This window comes from Heterocephalus glaber, unplaced genomic scaffold, assembly GCF_053883595.1.
Source record: "Heterocephalus glaber isolate CG9 unplaced genomic scaffold, H.glaber_assembly_v1.0 deba00001532, whole genome shotgun sequence".
In the NCBI taxonomy this organism is placed as follows: domain Eukaryota; kingdom Metazoa; phylum Chordata; class Mammalia; order Rodentia; family Bathyergidae; genus Heterocephalus; species Heterocephalus glaber.
The window spans coordinates 19,666,478-19,691,706 of NW_028258330.1; the positions used below are offsets into that span (position 1 = coordinate 19,666,478).

Consider the following 25,229-nt stretch of genomic DNA (forward strand, 5'->3'; position numbering starts at 1 on the left):
AGTGGTTCCACCACCTGCCTCGCAAGCACAAGGTCCTGAGTTCGATCTCCAGTACCAAAAAAGAAAAACCTATTGTGTACTTACTGTGTTCTTTTGTGCTCTGTAAGCCCAGCCCCCAAGGTCTAGATGAGCTTTCTTTCCCTCTCAAAGTAAAAGTGGGGAGAGCTGTTAGGCCATGCCACCCTTTACTGCAGATAGAAGTCTCATAAGTCAGGAACTCTAGATAGGGCTGAGGGCTCTGGGGAGAAGAGTTAATGAGAGGTGCCAATGGTAGAGTCTTAGGAAGCAGCAGCCTTTGAGGGGGCCAGGAGGGAAGACAGTGAAGGAGAGAGGCTAGCCAGCTACTTACAGGGCAGGTAGAGGAATAGAAAGGCCCATGTGAGCTAAATGTAGTTGTGCAGTGGAAGTTGTGCATGTAGCACAGCACATGAGTTCAGCTCTCTAGCTTTGACAAAACCGTCTTAAATGGTGTGGGTGATTCCACCCACTGGTGGCTATGAGGACCATATGCTTAGGAGTGGGTGTGAGATGGGAGCTGTGTGTCTCCTATAGGGTCAGTCACTGGTTCCTGTGGGCTGTTCATGGCGTGAGCATCCTGCTGGCCTGAGGCACATGTATTTTTTTTATGCAAAGTGGCCTCAAAACACAAACCACCTACCTTCTTTGATGCCTAGAGGAGGAGGCAGCTTTCTGTTCCTGTCTAGGAGGAAACTACGCAGGTGATGGGGAGACAGTGTGTCAGGGTCCAGGGAAGAGCCTTGCAAAAGTGTTGTGGAGAGTGACTTTTGACTCATATGGTGCCATAAGCATTGACTGTAAAACCTATCTCCAAGTAAGGTGTGTCTGCTAATTCCAGCAGCAGCAGCCACTTGGAGTCAGTGCGCGAAGGGCTGCATGCATTGTTTAGAAGGCCATCTGGAATAGCAGGAGAGGGAAGAAACAGACATAACCACAGTATGAGGTAGGAACATAAAATTACAAAGGGAAAGCAGAGATGACTTATAGTTAGATCAGTGTTTCTCAGCCCTAGTTATTCATTACAGTCACCTGGGGAATTTTCCATGGTCTCATGCCAGCTGCATGCAGGATCAGTTAAATCCGAATCTCTGGGGGTAGGATCAGAACACATCAGTAGGAGATTGTAGAGGCCAGCCAAGGTTGAGAGCCTGGGAACAAAAGGTGGAGGTAGGTAGAAAGACAAGTGATAAAGCTGTTAAGTATTAAGATCCCCAGCAGAGGGGGCTTCTCACTGAGAAAGGTGGCAGCTCTGAGAACTCCCTCTTTCCCTCAGCCATCCTCCCCCACTCCATCCAGATGGCATGATGCCTTAAGCAGCCTCAGGATCGTGCCCAAGTGCTCTGCCACTGAGCCACAGTCCACAGCTAGAAATTACTATACGCTTGTGTATCTTAAAAAGTAGATACACAGGGCCAGGGATTTAGCTCAGTGGTTCTGGTGCCTGCCTCCTAAATGCAAGGTTCCCAGTTCGATCCCTGGTACCAAAAAAAAAAAAAGTAGACACACATGTCACATGTGTAATTGTACATGTGACACTAGAACTAATTATAAATATTTCAGTACCATGGATTTACATTTGCTTATTCATTGTTTCTCTCCCTCCATACTGGGAATCAAACTCAGGACCTTGTGCCTCAGCACCACTGAGCTACATCCCCGGCCCTCATTGTTTCTATTTTAATTTTTTTCTATTTTAATTTTATTCCTTTCTCCCTGTCTCTCTCTTTTGTTTTTGTGGGGTGGTTTGGTTTGGTTTGGTTTTTCAAGGCAAGGTCTTACTATGTAGTTCAGGCTGGCCTCAAACTCAGTACATAACTGAGGCTGGCCTGGAACTCTCAGTAATCTTCCTGCCTCAGCCTCCTGAGTGCTGGGATTACTGGAGTAAGCCACCACACCCAGTTTTTTATTCTTTTCTTTTCTTTTTTTTTTTTTGGTACCAGGGATTGAACTCAGGACCTTGTGCTTTCGAGGCAGTTGGTGGCACCACTGAGCTAAATCCCCGGCCCTTTTTATTCCTTTCTGAGGGAACAGTTTTCACTTATCTTGGAGCACCAGGGTTACTGTCTGAGGTGGCTGATGAGACTCAAGATTCAGGACCAGGGACCCCAAGCTTCATTGTGATCCTGCCTGAGCACTTTAAACCTTTAGGTGGCCATTTTTTCAGAGTTAAATTTCCCTCCTACATCAGGAACTCTTGACTGTTAGCTCCATCCAGATAAGTTCTGGTTTTTGTAACTCCCCAGTGATGCTTGTCCTGGAAGCCCTGTCTTCACCGTCCAGCCCAACATAGGTCTATTTTGATATCACTTCCTCCTAGTAGAGTCTAGCCTGGTTCAGTTTGGTTTCATCATAACCTCTTTTTCATGGATCTTCATGGGCTGTTACTGACAACCCCCGTGGTTAGAGAGCTATGTCGTTAATCAGCTTGTCTTTTCAGAAATTGCAGTTTAGAAGATTGGCCTTTAGTTGAAAATTACTGAAACTACTTAGTGGGTACATGGAAGTTATACTAATCTCTTCTCCTACAAGCTTAAAATTCCCAGTAACAGGAGCCGAGGATGTAGCTCAGCGGCACAGTGCCTGCCTGGCAAGTGCAAGGCCCTGAGTTCGATCCCCAGTACAAAAAAAGAAGCCCAGTAACAAAAATTTTTAAATTAACACGATGAGCTGTCTGTCCATGGCCTTGGTTTGTGCTAAGCCTAAGAAAACAGGCTAAAATAGCTGAGCTCTGGGAAGACACCAGTGGTCTCTCTGTTCATCCAGTAGTTCTTTTTTTTTGTACTGGGGATCGAACTCAGGACCTTGCACTTGTGAGGCCAGCGCCAAAACCACTGAGCTAAATCCCCAGCATGTTCACCCAATAGTTGAGTGACTCCTATGGCTGGCTTCCGCAGTGCACAGTGTTGGATCTAAGGCCCTGCTTAGGTGAGTGTGGAGTGTTCAGTGGAGGAACAGGGAAGGCCATGAGTGAGAGCCAGAGGTGGGAAGGGAGGTGAATGCTGAACCCAGAAGTGTGGGTTATATTTGGTGATCTGGAGAAGAGGAGAATGGTTAGTCAATTAGTGTTTTGAATCAGTAACTCACCTTTTTTTTGAGACAAAGTCTTGCTATATAGTTCAGGCTGACTTTGAACACACTGTGTAACCCTTGCTGGCCTCAAACTCATGGTGATCCTCCTGCTTTAGCTTCCTGAGTACTGTGATTACAGGCGTGCACCACTACGCTCAGCAGTAACTCACTTCTTTGACCTTTACAGTCATGTGTCTCATAGAGTCATTATTCTACCCCTCTTTAGGTTGTTGGAGGCAGGCCCTTCAAACCTTCCTGAGGTTTAAACCCCCACCCCCACCTGGCACCTCTAGTCCCAAGGCCCAGCTTCACTATTGGAGGCAACTCTTCCACTTGTGGCTGTGGTGTTCAGACTTTTTGGACAGTATCTTGTTTTGTTTTCTTTTGCAGTACAGGAAATTGAACCCAGAGCCTTCACACTAAGCTACATCCCCAGCCCATTTATTTATTTATTTATTTATTTATTTATTTATTTATGGTACCGGGGATCAAACTTGGGTCCTTGCACTTTCGAGGCAGGCAGTGGAACCACTGAGCTAAATCCCCAGCCCCTCAGCCCTTTTTTATTTTTGAGATGGGGAATTGCTAAGTTGCCCAGGCTGGGCTCAAATTTGCAATTCTATCTCAGCCTCGTAGATTGTTAGGATTACAGGTATATGCTACCATGCCCAGTTACTATACATAATTTTTGGGTTGATGAAGACATTATTTGATAGGGTGGGGGATTTAGCTCAGCGGCATAGTGCCTGCCTGGCAGGCACGAGGTCCTGAGTTCAATCCTCAGTACCAAAAAAAAAAAAAAAGACATTATTTGATAATTCATTATAGCAGTATGGATACAGAAACCTTATAAGAGAACTAGCAGACACTTACATAGTAACATTAAACTTGCTCACATGTAACCTTTTGTATGTAGCCTACTGGATTCACTCTTACTTTTGCCATACTGGTAGTTGAACCCAGAGTGCTGAGCTCTACCCTTTTAATTTTTAATATAATTAATTTGTAATTTTTATTTTTAAATTTTGAGACAGGGTCTTGCTAAGTCACCCAGACTGGCCTCAAACTTGTAATACTCTTGCCTTAGCCTCCTAAGTAGCTGGGATTATAAGCATACCGCATCCCTCACAGCTAGATTTACTCTTAACTGGTTTTAGGGCGTTTAACTTTCTTACATGATTTTACAATTTGACTTACATTTCTAACATATATACAAATCACATTAGTAATAAGAACAAAACTAAGGCTGGGGATGTAGCTCAGTGGTAGAGCACCTGCCTAGAGTGTGCAAGGACCTGGGTTTGATCCCTACCATTATCAAAAACAAAAGCCCCCAGAACTGTTAATCGTCCAACCATATCAGAATTGAGTGAGATTTAATACCTCTGCTACTTTAACAGATTTTCTTTTACCCGTTTCTCAACAAGGTAAGTTATGTCACTTTTGTTGTTCACTGTGTAGTTTACTGAACAGTGTATCTTTGTGGACACAATCTTTATGTAGAGTTTGGCAGTTGCCTTAATGTCTTTTTAGTTTGTGCATATTGCCTCATGTCATGATGCATGTAAACCACAGTAAGAAACACAGATGCCATAGGTGAGAAATGATTGAACATATCTGTTATCATTAGGAAATTCTTATTTTTCCACATCTCAGCTACTGTATTGAATGGCAGCAGCTTAGGAGTGGAAAAGTTGGCAAGTGTAAGTGAAGGACACAAAGGCAGATAATAAAAGTTTTATTAAGCCACCATCATGTCTGTCTACAGGAGGCTGAGCAGGAGGATCACTGAGTTCAAAGTCAGCCTGGGCTAATGATTTCAAAGCCTGGGCTAATGATTTCAAGGCCTGGACTATGTAGTAAGACCCCACCCCTGCCCCCCCCAATCAAGAAAGACCCTCCAGTTTCACAAGTAGATGTGATTACATAGAACTTGCTTGGGGTGGTGACTGGCCCTTGTTTTTACTTTGTATCTAATACTTTGTAATGAAGTTTAGAGTGTGTAGGTATAGATGAATTTTTACTCTTGTCAGTTATCCAAACAACATTAAATGTTAGAGTGGGGGACAGAGAATGGCAATGTGACTTAGTGATAGAGCACTTGCCTAGCATTTGTGAGTCCTTGGGTTCCATCCCCAGGAACACGGGGAAGAATTTACAGAAGGAAATTAGGGAACATAAAAGCATAAGCCATAGGTAAAATGTGTAATTCGTAAAGAATGGTGATCAGGAGAATAGTCATAAATATTTATTTTTCATTTTTTTCCCTTAACATTTTTTTTTTTTTTGGTACCGGGGATCGAACTCGGATCCTTGCGCTTGCGCAGCAGGCGGTGAAACCACTGAGCTAAATCCCAGGCCCCTCCCTTAACATTTTTTATGGACCATCTGTACATGTGTGTTTATGGTTATACAATTTAGCTTAGAAAACAGCTTGTAAAAGACCTATCATAACCATTTCAGTTATGCTTTTATATTGGTCTAGATAACCCCCAAGACCTTTACTAGTAGTTCCCAGGAATCTTTGGCCCAGTTCCAGAGGTTTCCATTTCCTCATAAAGCAAACATAGCTGTAAAAACTTTAGTACAAACATCTTAAGTGTTAGCATGGATTACAGTACCTCCTGTGTCCCCAGACTAGTGTTCAGAGGTAACAGCACAGCCATCCTACAGAAGCCCCAAGGCCCCTTCCTGATGACCTGATGGACAGGACCCCACAGGATCAGAGTAGTCTTTGCTAATTTTTTTTTTTTTTTTCAGTACCAGGTATAGAACCCAGGACCTTGGACTTGCCAGGCAGGCACCATGCCACTGGGCCACATCCCTGGCCCAGTCTTTGCTAATTTGATAGATTTTCACCTACATTTCCTTAATATCAGCAAGCCTTAAATGTTTTCAACTGCTTATTGGCCATTTGTTTCTGTGAGTAATCTGTTTCTCCTTCCCCATTCATCTATAGACCTAGGGTTTTGCAGTTTCATCATTCAACAAATGAATGAGCATCTCTTATGTATATTAGTTTTCTAGTGCTGCTGTAACAAATTATCACAAACTCACTGTAAAACAACACAGATTTATTATCTTACAGTTCTATAACTTTAAGTCCAACATAAGTCTTACTGGACTAAAATCAGGGTAGGGCTGTGTTCCTTTCAGGAGATTCAAGTCTTCAGAGGCCACCCACATTTCTTGGCCTATGGCCCTTTTTCTTGATCTGTAAAACCAACTATGCCCTATTGCTGACCATTTTTCTGTAATCATATCTCCTTTTCCCTCTCCTCTGTGTTCCTATTGCATTTTTAAGGACGCTTGTGATTACTCTGGGCCCACCTGGATAATTCAGGCTAATCTGTTTTAAAATGGGTTGATCAGAACAATATTTATCTCCCTTTGCTGTATAACCAAACATATTCATGGGGTCTAGGGATTAGGACTTGACATCTTTGAAAGGCCATTATTTGAGTATTAGATGGAGACATGAAATTTTAAAAAAGGATCTTTTCCACATGGATCCTATAAGGTAGTGGAGAAGACAGATGATTAATCAGTCACACAGTTTTCTTCTTTTATATCACTTGTCAGTTTTTGGCATTAAGCTCATTGTACTATTAGAAGATGATTAGAGCTTTATCTTTTCCTATGATATATAACTAATTTCTTTAAAAATTGAATAGAAGCCAGGCATGGTGGCACATGCCTGTAATCCTAGCAATTGGGAGACTGAGGCAGAAGGATCACCATGAGTTCAAGGAGGCCAGCCTGAACTACATAGCAAGATCCTGTCTCAACCCCCCCCCCCAAAATTGAATAGCTCTTAACCTAAAACAATTTGAGGGCTAGGGAATGGGTAGCTCAATGATAGAGCACTTACCTAGTATGTTGAGGCCATCGGTCCAGTCCTTAAGACTGCAAAACAAGCCCCACTGTGCCTGTCCTGTTTCCTTATAGCCTTACCAACATGGGATATTATCATTCTTTTGAATTTTTGTATGTGTATGGGGGTTTATTGGGGATTTGAACCCAGGGACTTCACACTGAGCTGCGTACCCAGTCCATTTAAATTTTTGAGATGGGTATACTAAGTTGCCTTGGTGGGACTCCAACTTGGGATCCCCCTGCCTTTAAATTTTTGTTACAATCACTGCCTCTTAATTCAATTGGTGAAAGTGAAGGCGTGATAACCACCCTAAGTTTATGGTAGTTGCCAACAGGACACCTGACACTAGACAAGTGAGATTGATAGCAGTTTACATTACATACAATCCCAACACTCGAAGAGGACACTACAAGCCACACAAGGCCACATGAGAGTTGCACTTGGGGATGGAGTAAACAACTGGAGGCTGTAGGGGGCAGACATTATAGTAGCCAGAGGATGGAGTGTCCCCTGGCTCCTGCAGGGGATGTGCTTGGCCTTTGAATAATTCTGAGGGGTGTCAAACTAAAACCCTCTACTGAAAGATAAGCAGGAACTATACCTGATCCATTTGATAAGAAGATTGTTTGACTGGGGAATCTTATCCACAGGCCCAGAGAGGGAGGGGAGCTTGTGGTTAAGACATTCAGGGCCCTCCTGATTTTACTAGTCAGGGTACCACATAATAGTGAATCTTTTTTTTTTTTTTTTTTTTTGGTACCAGGCATTGAACTTGGGACCTTGCACTTGGGAGGCAGGTGCCAGAACCACTGAGCTAAATCCCCAGCTGAATCATTTTTTTGGTATGGGGGATCAAATTCGGGACCTTTTGCTTGCGAGGTAGGCGTGGTGCCACTGAGCTAAATCCCCAGCCCATAATAGTGAATCTTAATTTCAGCTATTTCTTTTTGGTTCTGGGGATTGAACTCAGGTCCTTGTGCTTGTGAGGCAGGCGGCGGAACCACTGAGCTAAATCCCCGGCCCTATTTTTCTTTTTCTTTAGAGATGAAGTCTCTGTTTTGCCCTAGCTGGTCTGGAACTCCTGAGTTGCTGGGACTACAGGTGCATTGCCACCATACCCAGCTGTGAATGGTTTCATTTAATGATTTTAATGATTTTTTTTCTTTTTTTTTGTTGGTACCAGAGATCGAACTCGGGACCTTGCTTTTTCTTAATGGCAAACTCACAGCTTATTAACTTCATATACATAGAATTTAATTTTAATGCCTTTAATTATACTTAGGATTATCCCCCCTGAACTATTATGATTGGTTTGTGGTTTTCCTATCTATGCTGTTGTTATCAGAAATTGGCAAAGGGGAATTGTGGCTTCATAACATGAAATAGCATTCTGGCTTTTTCTGGGCTCTAGTTTACAGGAGGAGGAGGAGGAGGATTTGTTTAGTGAAAGTTTGAGAGAATTCTTCCTTTAAACTAAGTGTAGTCTTTTGGACATTTCCTGGATATTTTCAACATCTTTCTTCTGTAGTTGTTTCCCAGAAAATAGTCCACTTTATCAAGGTTTTCCTATGCATTAGAACAGATATAGTGTTCTCTTATTTTCCTGAAGATGCAAAACCACATTCTCTTTGAAAAAGGAAGAGAGAACTATAAAGAGAAAGTTGAGATCCAGATTACACCTCTGTTGTAAGGAAAAAAAATAGAGGTAGAGTGGAAATTGAAATTAAAATAAGTAGAATGAAATGTATTGTCAAAACAAACAGTACTCTTAACTGAAGAAAATTAAATCTGTGATGGTGAAAAACAAGATTTTTTTCAGTGTGAAGAGAAGCGAGAGATTTGACAATGGTGATCCAACGTGGTAGTCTTAGGGGGCAGGGAAAAAAATCTGTTCACAGAATGGACAGCGACATATTAGAAGACTTTTCCAAGCTGACAAGACATCCTTTGTTTCTGGAAAATAAAGGCACCCATGGAGACTTACACTGGCAATATGTTTGACTTCTGAGGATAAAGAAAACCTTTAGAAGCACCAGGCCCTAACCAGAGAAGCCCAGCTTTGCTACAATTTCCAGTGCTAGAAGACAGTGAGATAAGGACAAGAGAATTTTGAGGGGAGGAGTTTGAGACTCAAGAATTCTATAAACGTTTGTGCAGCCATGAAGGCATTTTCACCCAGGGCAAAGGCTTAGGGAAATTGTCTTTCCTAAAATCATCAGTCATGTGAGAGATGGGTCCAAATGATGAATGGAAAACAAGAGCAAAACTGGTGATGACATTGAAACTACCTAAAAATAGGGCTGGCAAAAGCCAAGTGATTGAAAAAAAGAGTTGTTTCTGTAATGCTGAACCTAGGGCCTTGTGCATGCTAGGCAAGGGCTCTGCCACTGAGCTACATCCTCAAACCTTCCAATTTTAGTATATGTGCTGCTGAAGTGAGCACTACATCCTCAAACCTTGACAAAAAGGAATCTATGTAATGATAGAATGCCTGTAATCCAGCACTCAGGGAGACTGTGGCAGGACCATGGAAATTTTGAGGCCTGGGCAATTTACAATTTAGTGAGATTCTGTCTCAAAATAAAAGGGGGGGGGGCCTGGGGATTTGGCTCAGTGGTTCCACCGCCTGTTTCGCAAGCGCAAGGTCCCGAGTTCGATCCTCGGTACCAAAAAAAAAAAGAAAAAAAAGGCTAGGTAAGTAGCTTAGTATAAAGGCCCTGGGCTCAATCCCCAGTAACACACACACACATATAAACAGAAGTTGGGTTTATCATCCTGGATATAGTGAACAAATAAAAGATTGAGGGTAAAAGATACTTAAATTTTTCATTACAACCCCATAAAATGTACATTTATGTGTCAAAAAATTTTTAATTTCTCAAAAGAATGTAGACATGATTAGTCACTAGCTAATATGTGAAATATAAATTAAAGGCAATCATTAGGAGAACCAAAACTGCCTTAAAAATTGTAGAAAAGCAAATGTGGAAAAAATTTGGAAAACAGCAAGAAATAAAAAAAATAGAATGCTAAAAGACCAAGCACATCAACTATCACAGCACAGATATAATGTGTTAAATCCCAGCCTGCGTGGAGGCGCTGCGGTTTTTAGGACAGACCCTGGTGCCTCCTGGCTTTGGCTAATGCTGCGCCCTTGGTTTAATTTGCTTTTGCTTCCCCACCAGAACGAAGGAAGCTAAGGGTATGGTTCAAGGCCGACTCCCTCCGGGCAGTCCTGGGCCGCCCAGCACTCACATCCCCCACCTCCCCACACACAGAACGCGGCCCGCGCGTGCGAAGCTGGCGCCCTGGGGCGGGGATTAAGTCTCCACCTCGTTTTCTTTCACGACTGCATGCAACGTGGGGGCTGGAGCCAGGCCTTACGCCAGGCACGGAGCACAGGGCAAAGCACTCAAACCCTGCTACTGTGTAGTGTGTATCTCCTTGTTGCACTTCCCAGACGGTGAACCTTCGTGAACAAGTTACAAATCGGGTCCGCTTGCTGGACACAGTTACTGGGCTTTACACCTCCCACAATTCTGTCCGCTGTCCTCGCGCCTTGGCGTGTCTTCCTCGCCGGGGTCGGATCCACCCGCGACGGCTCGTCCCGCCCCCTCCTTGCAGACTTGCAGGGTTTCAGGAGTCCGCTGGGAGGCTTCTTCCAGAAGAGCAAGCCCAAGAGAGGAATGGGGCGCAGGGCTCAGAGCTGAGAGCCCTTTCCTCAGCCAGAGGGGCTCGTCCCCTCGCCAAATGTGGAATGGGGTGCGCAGTCCCGCTGGGGATTTTTGGAGAGGACGAATTGGGGACTCAGCCCAAAGGTTTGGGAGGGCAGGGGACAGGCAACGAGCAGAGAGACTCGAGCTGACTTGAGTTGCCCGGGAGCGGGTAAGACCCGGGTCCCACGTGAGGGGGGGAGCGCAGCGATCTAGGGGTTAAGGCACCGCGCCCCGCCCCAGACCGGGGATTGGCGGCCCTGGGGGGCGTGGCCGTAGGGCGGGCCCGCGTTTGCCGCAGCCGCCGAGGGGCGGGGCCCGGGCTGGGAGCGGGAGGGGCGCGGAGCTGGGCCCGCGCCGCGCGCCCCGCCGGGCGGGCTTTGGGCTGCGCCAGCGAGCCGAGTCGGTAGCGCCGCGTCTGAGATCTTGCACAGGACCCTAAGGCAGCGAGTAAGTGAGGCAAGCCCACCGCGGCGCCCCTCCTAGTTGCGAGCCGCCGCCGTGTCCGCAGCACCTTGAGGCTTGTCTGACCGGACCAGGAGCTGGAGAGGGGGCGCGTCCCGCTGCTGGGGTCCCGGGGGGGAGGGGAGAAGATTTGAGGCCGATGATGTCATGGATGCTTTGCCCGGCCGGGGTGGTGGTGGGGTGGCGGCCGGAGGGGGGTGCGGCCCGGATTATGTCACCTTCTCTCTGTGCCCCGCCCCCCGGGGCCACACGCGCTGGTGGGGAGCCCCAGGAGGTGCAGGCGGGATTTCCCCCTATGCAGAGACCCTCAAGGACCTCTGCCGACTGCCTATGGCCGGGGTCTCTATCTGTTGGCGCAGCGAACCTTGGGCTGCTGATGAAAACGACCCCCCTCCTCCAGCAGAAGCTCGTGTGTGCGCGCGCGTGTGTGCTTCGGGATGGGGGTGGTGGTGTGCTATCGGCCCCCTCAGTCCTGAAACATCGACTTCATCATAGCCAGGATCTAGGGGATGGGCCCTCTTCTCTCCCAGTCCCAACGCCTCCAAGGGAAGCTGCATCTCCCCTCACACATCCCAACCAAGAAGTTGTGGAGATTTCTGCACCCCAAAAGCCCTACAGTGCCCCTGGATCCCTTTCCTCCCTCAGTTCTTATCCTTGAAGCCCTTCCTGGTTTCTCTATCTAGATTCACTGCCTATTTGCATAGCTCATAACTAGCATTACCACATGCATTCATTCTGCACGTCTTGGTGCCAGAGCCCAGAGGTCCCTAGGACTCTTGCCTGTGGGGCATCCACAGGCCAGCCCCGGGGTGTCTTCAGAGTGAAATCTTCCTGGGGTGTCTTGAGCCAAGTGCACCAAGATTCCTGAGGTATCAGGGATGCTGTCTTGAGCAGCAGCATTTGGAATGGTTCTAGAAGGATATGGGATGGGCACAGAGAGCTGAGAAAAGGTTGTGTGTGGAATGGAGAGGAGCTTAGGTCATGGGAGATATGGGAAGGGCATTGGGAGAGGCCCTGGGGACCCTACTGCAAGCTCTGCTTGGCTCTGGGGACCACAAAGAATACCAAGCATTTTGCCCATAATACATGTACTTTTTAAAATTCCTACAAGCTATGTGTGAAAAACCAAAGGTGAAGTAACGTGCATAAGGTTCCACTCCATCAGTCAAGCTGTGGTTTACACTTGGATGCCACCAGAACTCCATCTACTGCCCTTGACCCTGTTCATGGAAGGATATAGGCAGAGCAGAGACAAGATTGGCTTTGCCCTTTAGAAAGAGTACCCTGGCATCTCAGGGAGGGAGTTCGGGAGAAGAAAGACCAGTGAGGACACCCAGCAAGGGTGCTGGCAGGAGGGGCTACTTAGATCTTTAGGAAGTAGAATGGCTTGGGTTTGGGACCTTCAAGACCCCCAAGCATTCCTAGCTATGGGAGGGCCTGGGTGGCCACAGTAGTTTGGAGGGAGCTGCATTTAGCCCCTTTATAACCACTAATACAATGCACAATGTCTCAGGCACTGAGGTTTGATGGGACAGAGATAGCCGCCGCAGTCAGGCAACAGGCTGTCATCCCATGCTGATTCCATGAGGTTGCCATTGCAGACCACACCCAGTTACATGGACCAGTTCAGGACCTTGACCCTTCCCTTGCAGTTTCTGCTTATCAGGGAAAGTATCCTCCTCCATATCCTTCTAGCTCCCTGCTGGGGTTTTGAGAAGAGCTGCAGCAGCCCAAGTGTGGGAGAGGCATGGGGCAGAGGACACTTGCAAGGGGTTGACCGTGACAGGTTAGAAATATGGGCAAGAATGGGGAGGGAGGCTCCAGGGAGAGCTTCTGTGAGTTGACAATTAAAGATACTCCAGGTAAAGCACAGGGAAAGGAGGCTCAGGACTCAGCATCTGAGCCTGATGGGAGGTCACACATACTCTAGGGAAACAGTAGAGTGGCCAGTGACCAGCCCCCACCTATGGTCAGATTCTCAGTGCTGCATGTTTGTATTGCACCTTACAGTTTACAAAGCGACCTCCCAAACTTCACCCTCTGTCATGATCCAAATGTTTACTTCTGAGGTTTCTGCCCACACCCAGGCCCTTGGTGCAGCCCCCTTGCTAGCACCCTGGCTGGATCTTTATCTCACTAGTGATCTCTTCCTTTGGCATATTAGGCACATTCAAGTTTCAACCATGTTTAATTTTAAAATTAAAAAAGCACTTGAATCCCAAACCTCCTTAAGTGGTGGCCTTCTCTGGCTTCTCTTAGCAGGGAACTCTGCCATCTCTTCCATCTCTGCAACCCTCCCTATGGTCTGCTTTTGCCTTGCACCACTTTTCTAAAGCCATTCTGACATAGATGCCAGTGATGTCTTCAGTTGCCAAATCCAGGGCACACTCTTCTATCTCAATTGTACCTAGTCCCTCTCTTTCTTTTTAATGGAGAGGTGCTCCCACATTCTTTCTTTTTGAACCAGTCTCACTGTGTTGTCCAGGCCTGGCAATGAATTCCCAGGCACAGGTGATCCTCCCTAGTAGTTGGAACTGTGGGCACAGATCACCTCATCCAACTCATCCCCTTGGCCTTTTTTCTGCTCCCACAGGACCCCCCAGACTTCTGGGGCCCTGCCTCCCTAGCTTGAAGCTGGGCCTGCCCACACCACCCTTGGATCCTGACAATCCTAGTCTCTCTCTCCACCCAGTGCATGAGAAGCATCTTTCTCTGGTCTTCTCAAAAGCCGCTATTTCTCCTAAACAATCTCTTTCTGTATGTTAAAGGTGTCACACCCACCAGCCTGGTGCCCCAGCCTAAACTCCTCCATTATCCCCAACACTGGAACTCCAACTGTTTGAGGTTTTGCAGGTTCCTCCTCCCCAAACCTCCCCAGCCCTTCCCACAGGTTTCAAGCCACGGGCCATAGAGCCTCTGTCCTCCCAGCCCCAGCTGCTCCCTACATTACACCCAAGAATGGCAAGAGAACAGGGCCATGTTTAGAGTAGGAGGTTTCTAGGCCAAGGGGTAGAATGCTGGAGATTGGAGTCTCAGTAGGGACTAGAGTAATGCAGGACAGGCCTAAGTCACAAAATTTATGAAGGCCTGACTGAGGGTGAGGGTGCACTTGCCCATCCTGCACTTCATTTGAACCCCAGGGGCCTCTCTTGCCCCAGCCTACTTCCAGCCCTGTGTGTTGGGACAGACTGGCTGGAGGAAGGAGGATCAATGAGAGAATGGAATTCTGCAAAGGACTGGATCAGCTTGGTAGTGAACTTTCCTACTACCTAGGGCTATAATTTCTGGTGTGACCAGAAGACCCTGAAAATGAGTTTTGTCAGACTGTCTTGGTCTGGAGGCTGATAGGAAAGTCACAGTATTAGAACTGGGCATCTGGGTAGAAGACCTATGCTGAGCACTTAAGGGAACACCCCATGAACCTCTTCACCTTAATAGGGAAGGGCAGCTTGCTGCCTTGTTTCTGGGGGCACTAAGGGTTAAGGGCCTGAAGGGCGCTGCTTTCTGTCTCTGGCGCACATATTTGAGTGGCTAGCCAGGGCCAGCATTGCCTGGCACCTCTGTCAGGCCGGATTCTGCAGGTCTCTGGGGCAGGTGATCCCAAGTGTGGACTTGAGACAAAGGAACCAGGAAGCAGCCCCCCCCCCCCCCAGCACAGGTAACCCGAGGCCCTGCTCCCCCTTCTCCCTCTTCTCCCCTCTGTGGGCCGGCCTTGGGGGAGGGGGCGCACACCCAAAGAACTGGCTCGGAGGACTTCACGGTAAACTGAGCAGGGTCAAGGTCCACAGGGAGTGGGGAGAGGGGGTAATCCAGGAAGTCTTCCTGGTGGCAGTGCATTCCTAGCAGGGCTCGGCAGGCTCGGTATCCTCTGGGGGGCAGCTGAGCCTGGAGGCCCCCGCCCACCTGGGGGAAACGCAGGCCCTGAGGGAAACTCCGCGTCCCTGCCTAGGCCGGCGCTGGGACCTCTACAAAGTGCCGATTTCCGGGAGGGGGAACCCCTTGGTCCAGCTTGCCATGCGGTTGCGTTGGGGAGATCTCCGGGAGGGTTCCCTTGCCATCCGGCTGGAGCGCTGCCGTCTGTCCGTGCGCCCATGGCGGCGCCCACTTGCGACCCCTGCGTGCGTGGCAGCCTCAGCTCCGCCCATCACCCTGGGAACCCCTGTTTACCACCTCGTCCGCCCGCTAGGGGTGGGTAGCGCGCAGCAGCTCCTCGAGGTAGGTTCTTCATTCCTCCCATTTCGCAGAGGAGAAAACTGCAGTCTGGCATGGCTCAGTCGACCCGTCCAAAGTCGCACGGCTGGTTCCGGCTGAGCCCCAACTTCGAGAGTGAGCCACATGGCCCCTGCAGACCAGGCCTCAGAGGGTCCCAGGCTTGAGGACCCGGCGGCCCCCCACCCCCTTGGAAAGGCAAGGAGAGAAGCCTGCGCTGGTAGTGAGCTTCCGCTTCTGCCCTTGACTGCAACACCTTAGGGTAGGGGGCTGGGAAGGACTCCCACCCTCAGTTTTTGGATAGGGTTGTGTCTCTCTCCCTCCCCTAACTTGAGGTTCCCTGTTGGATTCAGGTACTGCTCTCCCCTTCCAACCCATTTTCCCAGCCCATGAGGTTGAGTGAGATATAGGGGCCCCGACCCAAGGTAAAGAGCCCCTAAATTCTAGGAGTTGGAGCCAAAAGCTGAGGTGGTCCCTGAATCTGGGAGGCTGGGTTGGAGGCAGAAATTTTGGAGCTGAACACAGCGGGGAGGGTGTGTGCATGGTGCCCTGGGGCAACAGGCAGCCCCTACTACCAGGCTACCTCTGTTACCCAGCCCTATTACTTCACCTGGGATGCCTGAACCTTGTACCCATTGTAGGGAAGGGCGATACTGAGGGCCTGGGGCTGACTTGGCTGGGGTGGTGGCAGTGGGAATGGGGTCTGACCTCTGCATTCCCACCTCTGTCCACAGTGCCTTCCTGGCATAGTCATGGCGAAGCTGGAGACCCTGCCTGTGCGTGCTGATCCAGGGCGGGATCCCCTCCTGGCCTTTGCCCCCCGGCCCTCTGAGCTTGGACCCCCAGACCCCCGCCTGGCCATGGGCAGTGTGGGCAGTGGGGTGGCCCATGCCCAAGAGTTTGCCATGAAGAGTGTGGGCACTCGAACAGGGGGTGGGGGCAGTCAGGGGAGTTTCCCTGGCCCCCGAGGCAGTGGCAGTGGGACCAGTAGGGAGAGGCCTGGCCGATACCCCTCTGAGGACAAAACTCTCGCCAACTCTCTCTACCTCAATGGCGAGCTTCGGGGCAGTGACCATACAGATGTCTGTGGCAATGTGGTGGGCAGCAGTGGTGGCAGCAGCAGCAGCGGTGGCAGTGACAAAGCCCCACCACAGTATCGTGAGCCCAGCCACCCACCCAAGCTCCTGGCCACCTCTGGCAAGCTAGATCAGGTCAGTCACCAGAGTCTAAGACCCTCACAGCCCTTTTCTGGGGTGGAAGTGGCCCAGAGAGGAGGGCAAGGTGGGTGTTCTTGTATGGGTCAGGGTGGCAGCTGGGTGGAGGAGCTGTGGGGTGGAGCCCTGGGGCCAAGTCCAGATGATGGATTCAGGACAGAGACCTGGCTTGGGGGAGACACAAGATGAAAAACTAGATGGGGGAACCTCAGGGTGGAGATCCAGTAGGGTGGGAGGTGGTGCTGAACAAGTCTTGGCCAGAGGGAGGAGGCTGGGACTGAGACTAAGGCCTCATTCTGATGTTCATTCCTCCTGCCTTGCTTTTATGCAGTGCTCAGAGCCACTAGTTCGGCCATCGGCCTTCAAGCCTGTTGTACCCAAGAATTTCCATTCCATGCAGAACTTGTGTCCCCCACAGACCAATGGAACCCCTGAGGGACGACAGGGCCCTGGTGGCCTCAAGGGTGGACTGGACAAGTCTCGGACCATGACCCCAGCGGGTGGGAGTGGGGGCGGCCTCTCAGACTCAGGCCGGAACTCACTCACAAGCCTGCCCACCTACAGCTCCAGCTACAGCCAACACTTGGCACCCCTGAGTGCTTCCACCAGCCACATCAACCGAATCGGCACTGCCAGCTATGGTAGTGGCAGCAATGGTGGGGGGTCAGGGTACCAGGACCTGGGGACCTCAGACAGTGGGCGGGCCTCCAGCAAGAGTGGGTCTTCGTTATCCATGGGGCGGCCAGGCCACCTGGGATCTGGGGAGGGTGGGGGTGGAGGCCTGCCATTTGCAGCCTGCTCACCACCCTCGCCCAGTACACTGATCCAGGAGCTGGAGGAGCGGTTGTGGGAGAAGGAGCAGGAGGTGGCAGCTCTGCGGCGCAGCCTGGAGCAGAGTGAGGCGGCTGTGGCCCAGGTGCTGGAGGAGCGGCAGAAGGCGTGGGAGCGCGAGCTGGCCGAGCTTCGGCAGGGCTGCAGTGGGAAGTTGCAGCAGGTGGCTCGCCGTGCCCAGCGTGCCCAGCAGGGCCTGCAGTTGCAGGTGCTGCGGCTGCAGCAGGACAAGAAGCAGCTGCAGGAGGAGGCAGCCCGGCTGATGCGGCAGCGGGAAGAGCTCGAGGACAAGGTGGCCGCTTGTCAGAAGGAGCAGGCCGACTTCCTGCCCCGGATGGAGGAAACTAAGTGGGAGGTGCGGGCAGGGGACTTCAGCCTTTCTTTCCCCTCTGATTTCCCTTCTTTCTGTCCCTCTGGAGAACTCAGGACCCACATTATTGCAAAGGCAAGGGGACATCGCAAAGGATGAGGGAACCAAATCAATTTGGTGTATCTGTGAGGATGGGAGGCTGTCCCTGGGCAGCATAAGATGAGCCAAGACCATTCTGGGTCCCACAGGGAGGTCTGGGTGTCAACCCTGTCCTGTCTGATATGGGCTGAGCATGAGCCCTATAGAAGTTTGGTGCCTCTGGTGCCAGATCTGGGGGTCAGGTTGGGGGGAGCAGAGCTGTGCCTTGACCCTGGCTTTTCCTCTTCCCACCTGCCCCTTCCCAGGTGTGCCAGAAGGCCGGCGAGATTTCCCTCCTGAAACAGCAGTTGAAAGACTCACAAGCTGACGTGTCCCAAAAGCTGAGTGAGATCGTGGGGCTGCGCTCCCAGCTGCGGGAGGGCCGGGCCTCACTTCGGGAGAAGGAAGAGCAGCTGCTCAGCCTGAGGGACTCCTTTGGCAGCAAACAGGCCAGCCTGGAGCTGGCTGAGGGTGAGCTGCCTGCCACCTGCCACAAGCCAGTGCTGACCCCTGTGGACCCAGCCGACCCACAGGAGGCACTGGCCACCTGCGAGAGCGATGAGGCCAAGATGCGTCGTCAGGCTGGGGTGGCTGCTGCTGCATCCTTGGTTTCCATGGATGGGGAGGTGGATGCTGGGGGCGAGAGTGGGACCAGGGCCCTGCGACGGGAGGTGGGTCGGCTGCAGGCTGAGCTGGCAGCCGAGCGGCGGGCCCGGGAGCGCCAGGGTGCCAGCTTTGCAGAGGAGCGCCGAGTGTGGCTGGAGGAGAAGGAGAAGGTCATTGAGTACCAGAAGCAGCTGCAGCTGAGTTATGTGGAGATGTACCAGCGCAACCAGCAGCTGGAGCGGCGGCTGCGGGAGCGTGGGGCAGCAGGGGGTGCAAGCACACCTACCCCCCAACTTGGTGAGGAGAAGAAGGCCTGGACCCCTTCCCGCCTTGAGCGCATCGAGTCCACAGAAATCTGATCCTCCACCTGAGCACTTGGCCCTCTGACAAGTGTCCTGTCTGAAGGCCAGAGTCTCCAGGATCCCCTCTCTCCATCTCCCCTCCCCATGTTTCCCAGATCCCCAGACCAAAGAGGTTCTCAAAGCAGCTGTAACCAGGCTCCTACCCACTCCATACCCTCCCAGCTCCAGCACTGCCCAGGTGGGCAGTCACTTGCACTCTCCTCCAGAGGAGGGATGTGGGAGGGCAGATTGAGTGAGGATGAAGGCCCAGATAATAAGGAGCATGCTCCCCTTCTGGGCAGCCCCTTGTTGGAGATGGAGGCGGCAGGTCTGCAGTGCAAGGTGCCGCAGCCCCTCAGGGGGTCTGGGCTGCTGCTGATGGCCACTTGTGTCTAGTGATGCTCTCTGTGCTCACCTCCTAGACCATGGAGCCTGAGGGGGCCTGCATGAGTCTGCCAAGGCCAACAGACCCTGGGTTCCTGGCCTTCTGGCCTCTCTCCTTCCTGTGGTGTTTTCCCTCCCTAGGCAGACTGGCAGGACAAGTGGGAACAGATGGCCTGCCTGTGGTTGAGAGGGCTACCTGCCCAGCCCCTCCTCCGCAAGGTCTCTTAGGCTCAGGCCTCAGAGTCTGGCCTGGTCTTGAGTGTGTGTCCCTGTGCATGTGTTGGGGGAGGGGAGGGCTGGGACTGGCAGCTCAGTGCCCAGGGAGATCTGCCCTCCTGTTCTTGGAAAGGGTTACCTGGAGGCTTAAACCTTCACCCTTCTAGCCAAGATCCCCCAGGGCAACCCCCCAGCTGCTTGGGTGACCCCACATCCAGGGCCACTGGGTCTAACTACAGCTATTAAGTGCTACCTGCCTCTCAGGCACTCCCCTTGCCCAGTTTCTGAGGTCAGATAGGTGTCTGTGATGTCTTCCTGTGTCTTCCCTCACTCACCTCCCCAGCCTTCTGCTTTCATGCTCAGAACATTATCTTCCCAGGCTGCCTCTTCTCCAAAGTCTCACCTTTTTTTCCAGTAGAAAATTCTGCTTGACCTTTGGTGCACTACCTGCTTCCCAGCTCCACTGGCCCAAGTCTGAGCCTGAGGCCCTTGTTTCAGGGGCCCAGGGAGGGTTGGATGTGATTGCCCTTGAGGAACAAGGCTGACCTGAGAGGGACACTCTGGTGTTCCTTGCCTAGGCTCTGAGTTGGCTCAGCAATTTGTTCAGGGAGGCCTGACAGGGCCACCAGTAGGGGTTGGGACAGCCAATGTCACTTCCTTCTCTGGGAGCCCTCTCAGAGCTTATCTCCCCAAGACAAGAAGGGAAATTTTAAGTTCCCTTCTAAGAAAGCAAATTTATAATTCACCAGCAATAAAAATTGGAGGAGGCTTGGCCCTCAGCACTTGTATTTCTCTTTTTCACTCTTCTGCCCCCAATATTGAGTTTGGGGGCAAGGTGGAGTGAACTGACAACTACTGTGAGCAAGTTCCCCCAACCCTGACCAGCCTCCTCCCATGACTGGTGACTGTTTAATGAGCTGTGCATCCCCCACAAAAACATGAGTGCCCTTCTGTGTGGCCTCTTAACTGCACAGCCCCTTCTGGGTAGTCCTCACCAGGTCTCTGAGCTGGATGGGAGGCCATCCTGACAACCACTGCCCATTCCACTCACCCCTCACTGCACCTGTCCCAGAACCTGGGCCACAGGGGCTGGGAGAAGAGAGGGCATTAGTAGAAAAAAAGAAAGAAAAAAATATGAACAGTCTCAGCTTTGGGATGTCCAACCACAAAATAAATTATATATAAATATATAAAAATATATATCTACCATATGTGATGGAAAGACTTTTCATTTTCTTTTCCCAAAGAAATAAAATGGAGAAAGCCTCTTGAATGGGATTCTGTGGCCTGCTTGTGTCTTCGCAGGTGTGGGAGGTGAGCTTGGGGGTGGGGAATGTGGAGGGCAGAGCTAGAGTAAACATTTCCCAGAGGAGGCACAAGGCCAGAGGTGCTCAGTGGGCCATGCCAGGAGGTTGGCCCAAAGCCCAAACTCCTCCATGTTACCCAGGAGGAGTCATGGGTCCACGTTTGTGCCCAGTGGGGCTTTCTCTTCAGCTCACATTCTGATTAAAAGGGTTTGAAGCTGGGCCAGGGATTTAGCTCAATGGTTCCGCCACCTGCCCCGCAAGGAGAAGGAACCGAGTTTGATCCCACGTACAAAAAAAAAAAAGTAGTGGGGGGTGGTTTGAAGCTGCCTGTAGCTCAAAATTTGGACATCAGCCTGTTGGCTAGAAGGCAGGAGATGCAGGACAGCTAAATGCAGCTTGCAGTGACAGCCACCTTACAGTTACCGGTGATGTTTGAGGGCAGAATGCATAGAATGAAGGCTGAGAAAAGGTTTGCAGTTAGTGGCAAAAGGGACCTAAGCATACTGCATACCAGTGAGTTGTCCTTTTGTAGTTCCGTCCTCACACAAAGTCCCACAACGCATTTTGTACTTTGGGAGGCCAAGGCAGGAAGATTGCAAGTTCAAGCCTAGCTTGAGCAACTTAGTGATTTAGCAAGACCCTTTCTCAAAAGGGTTTTGAGGGGCCAGGGATTTGTCTCAGTGGTTCAGCTGCCTGCCTGACAAGTGCAAGGTCCTGAGTTTGATCCCTGGTACTGGGGAAAAAAATTAAAGGATAGTACTTTTTTTTTTTTTTGGTACTGGGGATTGAACTCGGGACCTTGCAGTTGCAAGGCAGGCGCTGGAACCACTGAGCTAAAGCCCCGGCCCAAAATTTAAATAAATAAATAAATAAATAAATAAATAAATAAATAAATAAAAAGGGTTTGAGCTGGGTGTGGAGGTGTAAACCTGTAATCCTAACTTGGGAGCCCAAGGCAGGAGGATCACTGTGAATTTGAGGCCAGCCTGTGCTACATAATTCAAGGCCAGACTGAACTATATAATGAGACCCCAACTCTAAAAGGGGGGAGGAGGTTGGGATGTAGCTTAGCACAAGGCCCTGGATTCAATCCCCGGTACTACAAAAACAATAACAGGCCAGGTATTTAGCTCAGTGGTTTTGCTGCCTGCTGCATAAGCGCAAGGACCCGAGTTCGATCCCTGGTACCAAAAAAAGAAACAGTAACAACAGGGACCAGGGATTTAGCTCAGTGGTTTCACTGCCTGCTGCACAAGCACAAGGACCTGAGTTCAATCCCAGGTACCAAAAATAAATAAATAACAACAAATTTTGTTTTAAGTAACACAACTTTACAGGACTTTAAAGAGTTTAATTTTTTCTCACCTGCTATGCGTGGTAGCACACCCCTATAGCCCAGCACTCGGGAGGCTGAAACAGGAGGATCACTGTGAGTTTGAGCCCAGTCAGGGGTACATAGTGAGTTCAAGCCCAGCCTGAACTGCATATTGAGGCCCTGTCTAAAAAAAATGTTTTCTTTTTTTCTCACCTAATAAATCTGGATGTGAGGGCCGGGGATTTACGTCAGTGGTTCCATTGCCTGGCTCGAAAGTGCAAGGTCCTGAGTTCGATCTCCGGTACAAAATTAAAAAAAAAAATCTGGATGTGAATGTCACAGATTTTGGCTTATTGTGGACCTAGACCAGCGGTGGTAAACCGTTAGAGCTTTCAATGATATGAACAGCCCACTGTGGCACACATGCCATCGGTATACCACCACTAACCTAGACTTTTCATTCTCCCTGTTATCACTGGTGTCTAGATGTCCCCCCAAAGCTTTATGCAGTCTTTTTCAGAGGTGGCTGGATCTAGAGTGTGTGATTGATTCATGATGCAATGCTGGGATTAAGAGTATGTGATTACTAAATCAGTCCACTGACTGGTATGGCACCCCCTAATCCCAGTAGCCTAGATAGAGTATAAAGAGGATAGACAAAAGCTGCTAAATCCCCTTGCTGGTTTTCTACCTTGGGGGCACCATGAACTGTTTCTCCTCTGTGATGCTCCTCTGCCATGTGCCACTTTACCTTGGAGCCAGATGATTATGGACTGAAACCTCTACAAACTGAGCTAAATAAACCTCTCCTCCTTTAAATTTGGGTGTTGGGTATTTTGTCTCAGCAATGACAGAAAAGTAACTAAGACACTCCCCTTCTCCCATCCTAGTTTGTTGTGTCCTCTTTGCCACAATGTGGCTGGCACAACTCTGCAATGGGACTGATCTCACCACTTTATCACAAAAGTAAAAGCTTTCCCAGAACCCTGCCAGCACCCTTTTAAATCATGTTGGCCAGAACTGAGTCACAACTCCTGGTATTTCAAGGGAGACTGGGAAATTAAGTATTTGCCAAAGAGAAACAGAACTGTCACACCTCCTAGGAAGAAATCACAGTTCATCTCCTGGGGATACTCTGCTGTTTCTGGGTAATCCTGGCCTTGGAACCAGCAACCAAAAGGTTTCCCTGGTCAGCCTGTTGACAGAACCCTCTCTAAGCAGTGGTAGCTGGTCTGGGGCCCCAAAGGTTCACAGCTGTTAAAAGCAGTGCCTGCCAGAGAGCTCAGGAGGGTGCCCTGGAGGATGCAAGATTTCTCCGATCTCCTTCACAGTCCTCAGGATGAATGGACAGTGTCTCAGGCACTGACAAGGCACACAGATCCCAGTCAGCTGCTCTCAATTACCCTCAGTAACCCTGACAGGTAGAAGAAGCTTGGTAGCTTGTCTAGGTGGCCAAACTGACTCAGGTGTGGACTTCCCCCACTTCCTACCCCACCAAGGGAGGTGGAAGACCACTCTGGCTCATCTGCCACAGCTCTGGCCTCCTCAAGGTCCAGCTCTGAGCCATCTGTCTATCCATCACTGTCTCCTGGGAGCACATTACAGATACATCTCTAAAATGTACTGTTTCACTCACGGTGCAGATGGGAAACTAAGCTTAGAGACTTTACATGACTTCCTCATGGCCATAAAATACTGAGTAGGGTCTTGGGATTTGAATCTCGGTATGCGCTGCTCAGTTACTTCCAGAGCAATCCACCAAGGATAGTATTTTCCTTCTACAGGTCCTAGACTCCTTCATTCTCTTCATCTAAATCCACCAGTACAAAACGCCCTTGGAAAACGCTGACAGAGTCTTTTGACCCTCCGCTGCACCCGTCACTCGCGCAGCCGGCGGAAGTAGAGAGCAGTTGGCCGGAAGTGAGGCTGTGAGGCGGGTAGGCATTGCCGGGTGAGTAAGTGTGTTAACGAGGCTTGCGATATCCCGCGTTTGGTATTGCGATCCCCTCCTTCTCCAGGCTCAGGTGAGTGGCAGCGGCCGGTGAAGAGGTCGCGGTGGCTGCTCCTTGTGCTTGCGATCGCCCTGGCTTGAGCCTTTCTGGTCGTTCCAGGGTCTGTGTGCCCCTAGGCCCGGTTGTGCGCTTCCTTGCCCGAGCTGTGGACTCCTCGCCGAGCCGTGCTCTAGGAAACCCTCACCACTCCGGAGTTCTGTGACCTTGGGCAAGACATTTACCTGAATCTTAATTTAAAAACAAAACCAAACCCTGTCAAATGGAGATCCTAACAGTACGTGTGTCAAGGCTGTTAGAAAGTAGTGAGGCACTCTGCCGCGCCTATTCTCACACTAATATGCATGCGACTCACTAGGAAATTCTGATTCAGCAGGTCTGGGGTGTTGCCTGAGACTCAGTTTTTGACCAGCTTTCAGCAGATCACACTTTGATCAGTACGACTTTACAGTATTTTGCTTAGTACTTGGAATTGGGTGAATCTTAAGTAAATATCAACATGATATATGCCCTTTTCCCATTTTTAGCAGGCAATTTCCAGTTGCATAACCTTTACTCAGGGTAGTATTGTTGTGCCCTCCGTCTTTTCTTTCCAGAGATAGGAAACAGTTCTTTTTCTGTGCAAATCATGTAGGTTTTTTCTTTTTTTGTACCGAGGATCGAACTCGGGACCTTGCGCTTGCGAGGCAGGCGACAGAACCACTGAGCTAAATCCCTGGCCCATGTGCAAATCATGACACCGCTCTTCTGCCCTGACCTAAGGAGCTTTGGGCAGGCACTCTTTACCATCATCAGTTTCTCAAGCGGCGTTTCATTGCTCACTCATTATGAGCCGTTGGGCAGTGCTTCATCCTGTGAAACTCATGACCAAGTGCTTTAGCATGAACTGTGGCTGGTGGTTTTGTTTTTTTTGTTTTTTTGTGTTTTTTTTGGAACCGGGGATCAAACTCAGAACCTTGCGCTTTCGAGGCAGGCGTCGGAACCACTGAGCTAAATCCCCGGCCCTGTGGATGGTGTTTTGAGCTTCAGTTGTTTTCTGCACTTTGAGCACCCTGTGAGTAGTAACAGCAGCTGACTTTTCAGAGCTAGGTTGTTCACCTTAGTTACCTGAATGGCCTTGAGCAAGCCCTTTCATTTGGTCCTGTCTGTAGACCCAGATAAAATCTAAGGTCTCCTGGATCATACAAAAGAGAAAGTGAGGTGTTTG

General features: G+C 49.9%; 2 protein-coding genes across 8 annotated transcripts in view; both read left to right on the plus strand.

The window, feature by feature from the left end:
• The first annotated feature begins 12 nt into the window (after positions 1–12).
• On the plus strand, positions 13–20,664 carry Lzts3 (leucine zipper tumor suppressor family member 3). 6 transcript variants are annotated; one of them, XM_004840704.4, is made up of 5 exons: positions 13–10,849; positions 15,387–15,549; positions 16,086–16,562; positions 16,897–17,751; positions 18,111–20,664. In XM_004840704.4, exons 2-5 carry the CDS (start codon positions 15,478–15,480, stop codon positions 18,807–18,809), a joined length of 2,103 nt encoding a protein of 700 aa, XP_004840761.1. In that variant the 5' UTR covers positions 13–10,849; positions 15,387–15,477; the 3' UTR covers positions 18,810–20,664. The 6 variants fall into 6 exon arrangements, with proteins under 6 accessions (XP_004840761.1, XP_004840762.1, XP_004840760.1 ...); XM_004840705.4 differs by lacking the exon at positions 13–10,849 and adding an exon at positions 10,981–11,127 and having other exon boundaries at positions 16,897–17,688; XM_004840703.3 differs by lacking the exon at positions 13–10,849 and adding an exon at positions 10,982–11,127.
• Positions 20,665–23,835: 3,171 nt separating this feature from the next.
• The window catches only part of Ubox5 (U-box domain containing 5), a 38,450-nt gene continuing 37,056 nt past the window's right edge, over positions 23,836–25,229 (plus strand). The window contains exon 1 of one of the 2 annotated variants that reach the window (XM_004840699.3): positions 23,836–23,964. The gene's annotated coding sequence lies outside the window, so the exon portion shown is untranslated. Of the gene's footprint in view, positions 24,038–25,229 lie in introns of both variants that reach the window. The other variant, XM_004840698.4, reaches the window with a different exon arrangement.